The following is a 5317-nucleotide window of genomic DNA, read 5'->3' on the forward strand; positions in this document are numbered from 1 at the left end:
GAGAAATGGTAAGCAGGATAAGGATGTTCGCTGCCACTCTTAGAAGAGGAAGGAGAGGTTGGGGTTGCTGGTGTAGGTGTTGGTGGCAAGAGGCCATGGCTGATGATAAATGACCAATGAGTTGCTGTTCGAGGTGCTGATGGTCACAACTGGTGGCCGGAGGTCACAATCGACAACAAATGACTGGTAAAAAGTCAAAGATATAAGAAAACAATGGATCGACACATAAAAATTTTGGCTAAAATACAAACGACAAGAGGAGGGTTTTGGTGGTGGTGGCCGAAGGACACAATCTGTACCATCGTTGGTAGTTTGTGCAACCAACAACATCAATGATCGGCGAGAAAAAAAAGAAAGACAAGCCATTATCAAGAAAGGAAATAGGCAAAGAAAAGGCTATTTTTCTTGGTCAATTTCCAACAAAATCTTAGCCGGTGGCAGAGCTTGTGTGCTAGCGAGTGATGGAAAATAGATTAAGTATTTGTTATTCAAAATTATAGCCTGAAACTTTGTTCATTAAGAAGCTCATTTTCATAGCTCATGTTAAAGGAATTCTTATTTGAATGAGAACTTATGTTTAAGTTAGTGTCATATTTATTTTTATTAGAAAATATTTAATGATTCTACAATATTGACCATTGATTTATACAATTATAGCTATAAAAGGATCGCTGAATGCTAACTAGACTAAAATCCAACCTCATTTGGTCGTAAATTAGATGCAAAAAATATAGGTTGGATCTGGATTTGTTTGATTTGAATCTAGTTTAAATGGCATATTGATCATTTTTTTTCTCATTGACCACATCTATCCTAATCTTTTCAACCAACTAGTTGCTTGGATCCAAAATCATAACCCAAAAGGTAACCATGTCGGGTCCTTGGCTACCTTAAAACATTTGCAATCTAAAGTATCATTGCCTACTAGTACCATACACACTTATAGATTCTTAGTGAAAGATCTAACAGAAAAGTTACAAGACATCCACGTAAATTTTTTTTAATGAAATTTCTATGTTGTTTTAGTATTTTCCTAGGAAATAATGTTGGAAACTTATTGGTGTTGTCACTTATTACCTTTCAAATTCTATAATATAAGAGCTATAAGAGACTACATATAGCCGACAATAGATTTAGGTGTATTTGTGTATTATATATGTATGTATGTATGTATGTATGTATGTATCTACTTTTCACTGATGGGTGCAAATATAGATATAATATTGTACGGATGTTGAAATTGATACCCATAATAAGATACAATAGGATAAAGTACAATAGATCTTTATTTTCGAAATGACCCAACCTAATCCTATAGGATCACTGTTAGCTATCTACTAGACTCAAAAAGCTAACAACAAGCATAAGTGAGTCAAATAATGATCAACAACGAGTCAGGAGAAAATGGACCAAATGTTATTCAAAACTGGCCTTGATGTCATGATAAATTTTAGAAGAGGTTTAGATAGTTAATGGCATGGATTGTTTGTAGCATATATAGAATCTCATTCCTTTGATTGAAGAGATAAGAAAGGAACCTTATCAAGTACCCTTGATTGAAGGGATTTGAGTAAACAAATCTGCTTTACCGAGAACAAAAACCAACATTGACTTTTGAAGAATGTTATTGAACTCAGTTGAGCTAAGTTGATTCGCTAATATAGCTTGTTTAGCCCAAAATTTGCTCATAAAATACTCTAATTTTCATGTTAAAATGCATTGACTAAGCTTTAGGTAGTTGATTATTCACTAGTCCTTGCGATCCTAAGATGCCTAATTCTATTGCACCTCTACTATATCCTCATAGTAGAATTGTCAAGCTCTTAAGGTTTATATATCTTATACAAACTTTATTGTAATATTATAATTCAATGTATGAATAGATCACACTTAAAACATACACTCATCTTGGGATTTTGTAGCAAGAGGCGCTTCAAATGTGAAAAGTTTCTAGGCATGTTATATATCGTTAAATGAGGCTAGACCAAGCTTTGTAGTCCTTGTAAATTTACATATATAATGAGATGAAGACATCCACTATTTTCTTTTATAGTTCTTGATACAACTGATGATGTCAACCATTTTTCAATACCTTACTAAAAAATATATAAGTAATTTTTTTCTATAGAAGAAAATATATCTCATTCTTAGAGTAGATCATGTGCTAATAATGGAAATCCTTTCATTAAATTTACACTATGTCGGCTATCAAAAATAGATCTTTGCATACGGTTCATTAGTCAAACAAATATACCATTAATGGATCAAGTTATGGCTCATAAGAGAACAAACTTGATTAGTGGTTTTGTTGTCGTGGGATGTGGATTCAAAGATGATACTAAGACTTTTCATATACAACTTGCATAAATGCATTTAGCATTCCAAAAGAAAAAAAGTACCAAACACACAACAATACTTTGATAGACATCACTTAGAAATATTAAGCAACATGTTTAGTAAACATCATTTTTTTTTAATGAGACAATTATTATGTGACATTTTATTTGCTATAGCTCCTACCTTAGTAAGAGCTTTCATTCGCGACAATGGCAAGATTTAGTCCTAGATATCTTAATGCCTATGATGTATAAGTGATCTTGTTACAATAAGTGATGAAGAAAACTGGAAGGGAGAAGAAAACATCATTGATTTATGCACTCATCTTAATTGAATGCTTGTCTCCCAATCCCATATAGCAAGCGAAAGCAATTGTCTAACAAAGTCTAAAATTTGAAGTTGATATTTGCCTTTCTTGCTTCAATAAGAAACCATATATTATTTTCTCATTTGGCTTTATTTCAGAGAATACATACATCACATTGATGAAATCAGCTCATCTCTTTCTTAGTACTTAAATGGAGATTTTATCTAGTATGATTATAATATTTCTCTTCTGTAGTCTTCGTAGGAGATTCAATATCCCATATCACTTCAAGTGTTCAATTCCTCAAAGCTTCACCTCTTTTAAACATGGATGGGCTATTAAGGCTAGATATCATACTAGACTCCTCGGAGATAATACTTGTTGTCGATGAGGATTCAGAAAATATGATTTCATAGCCATCTCTAAATCCATCCATCCCCTCTGCCAATACTTGCCAGAATAGTCCACCGGTGCAAGGGCCCCCAGATTTAGCTGATGAATAGATTGAATCATAAACAGTTTTGAAGTAGAAGTCCCTCACATCCACAGTATATCCTGATGATTTTGAAGATTTGCCAAATTCCGAGACTATCAATGGCTTTTGGAGTGCTGCAGAGTCCTCAATGTGAGATTGTATCCAACTCTTCATGAAAGCAAGTTGAGCATCATCACTTGATCCTGGGATCCTGCAATAATTGGTAAACACGTATGGTTAAAAGTGTGGTGTTTAGGACTAATATGGCTTGGGGTATTATTTGAAGATTTATGGAGATGTTACAATCTCAAAAATTTGTAAAAATTTAGGACAAAAAATTTAAGAAATTATCTATAATTCAAAAATTAGCTAATGCAAAATGAGGGATGGAAATAAGAATAAATAATATCAACATGATCCCTACCAGCCACAAAGAATGGATAGTTTATATTCTGCAAGTATCCCATATACTTTTCACGTACATAGGCAAGGCAATATGTTTGCCGGGGGTTTCCATCAAACCAAGTCCAAAATTATTAAGCTAATAGGTTTGGCCTTATGACCCTTGAAGCAATATAGTACCAAGCTTGAAAGATGATACTTTCCAACACATACAATTATTCTATAACAAGGTTAAGCTTCGAGATAATTAAAGAAGAAGGTCCTAATCAGCACTTACCATTGATCAGGGTAGGAATGAATGGTAGTGAAATCAACTTCGGAGACCTGGTTATTGGAGAGAAAATCTGTACCAACCTCGTAACCAGGGTTATATTGCTTCCTGTCTGGAGCCGACTCCCCATAGTACCCTTCAAGCCCAATGTCAAGCATGTGGTTGCTGTCAATGGACTTTACATAAGAAGCCATTTCTTGAACCCAAGCCTGTCAATCCAGATAGCAGTAGCTAAGTTTTGGCAAAACTTTTTACTTTCTCTGGCTATTTTGTTAATGTGAGAATAACCTGAATGGTTTTGCCAGAGAGGTCGCTTTGGCATCGGGGCTCATTCATGAGCTCCCATGCAAATATCGCAGGCTCATCCTTGTACGCTACTCCCGTTATTGTGTTTACCCTCGTGAGAACCGTCTGGTTTAAATGTTGGATTGATAAGCAACCATTCCAAATGTTAAAGAAAATGAAGTCTAATTGAATGCTATCCCATGGAGAACACTTTAGAACTTATGCAAAGAAGCTTAATTGGCACCTTAATATGGTTCTTGTATATTTCTTTGGCAACCTCATTACTAAAGAAGTCGTCATCAGAGCTTATGGATTGTCCTTGGTCCCTTGCCCATTGCACGTACTTGCTCTTCCCTCCAAAATCACCCCAGTTGTTAACCAGTGTCAGAATCAGATAGACTCCATTCTTCTTGGCCTCAGATATAACATAGTCTAACCCCTGAAATAATATCATTTTAAGCAAAGAGAAACTGAAGATGACATCTATCAAGTGTTAGAAATGAACTTATATATATGTATATATATATCATATTAGACCTGTAGAAAACATGCAGTATATATTTAACAAAAATTCTACATGTATGTATTCAATTGTTGTGAGTTGGCATGACTTTGATGAGCTTCTAAAGGCATATATACCTGGAATGTAGCCTCATTATACTGGCCAGGAGATTCCTGCAAGGCTCTAGACCCACCATCATTGAAAGCCCAAGTCCTTATCACTTTCAAACCAAGACTACTAGCTTGCTGGAGAGTAGGCGACACCTTCGCTCTATCATTCGGGTCAGATGCCATGTACATCAGCCAATATGCATTGAACCCGTTTGAATAGAATGGTTGGCCATCAATAACAAAATGATTTCCGTTGGGCTTCACAAAACCCGTGCCACCATATGCACCCCCATTTTGGAGTGCTAGCAGAACTAAGAGAGATAAGCAGTAGAACACTTGCTTTCCCTTCATCTTTGAAACCAAAGGTTGAGGGAAGGCCTGGAGATTGCTATAGAGTAATTTAGCTTGTTCAGAACTCAAACAAGATCGAAGCTCCACCGTTGAGAGGTGTTTTATGGATGTGGAGACCATGGGTTTGATCAGTGAGGATCATCTAGGTGGTTTATATAGAGTTTAGAATCATGCAAGACAAGAAAGGAAATATTTCTTTTTAGCTAACTAGATAAATTTTAGCAAAAAACTAACAAGGTGTTGTTACGTGCACTGAATCGTATAAGCATGAAGTTTT

At 35.3% G+C, this 5317-nt stretch overlaps 1 protein-coding gene across 1 annotated transcript; it reads right to left on the reverse strand.

Moving 5' to 3' along the window:
- Positions 1 to 2825: 2825 nt before the first annotated feature.
- Positions 2826 to 4987, reverse strand: LOC120106562 (putative mannan endo-1,4-beta-mannosidase 9). The gene is made up of 5 exons (XM_039119528.3): positions 4717 to 4987; positions 4322 to 4516; positions 4081 to 4203; positions 3799 to 4001; positions 2826 to 3330 (listed from the first exon to the last, which is right to left on the reverse strand). Exons 1-5 carry the CDS (start codon positions 4876 to 4878, stop codon positions 2940 to 2942), a joined length of 1074 nt encoding a protein of 357 aa, XP_038975456.2. The 5' UTR covers positions 4879 to 4987; the 3' UTR covers positions 2826 to 2939.
- Between the last annotated feature and the right edge of the window lie 330 nt (positions 4988 to 5317).

The sequence above is a fragment of the Phoenix dactylifera genome, chromosome 7 (assembly GCF_051530095.1).
Source record: "Phoenix dactylifera cultivar Ajwa chromosome 7, Ajwa_hap1_PhDact_Kaust_v1.1, whole genome shotgun sequence".
NCBI classification, from domain to species: Eukaryota; Viridiplantae; Streptophyta; class Magnoliopsida; order Arecales; family Arecaceae; genus Phoenix; species Phoenix dactylifera.

Excerpts from the sequence above, each read along its gene's own strand:
- LOC120106562 (XM_039119528.3), bottom strand. The coding sequence starts at position 4,878 with ATGTACATGGCATCTGACCCGAATGATAGAGCGAAGGTGTCGCCTACT. Across the intron at positions 4,517-4,716 it reads ATAATGAGGCTACATTCCAG|GGGTTAGACTATGTTATATC; the intron begins GTATATATGCCT and ends ATATTATTTCAG. Across the intron at positions 3,331-3,798 it reads CATTCCTACCCTGATCAATG|GATCCCAGGATCAAGTGATG; the intron begins GTAAGTGCTGAT and ends CAATTATTGCAG.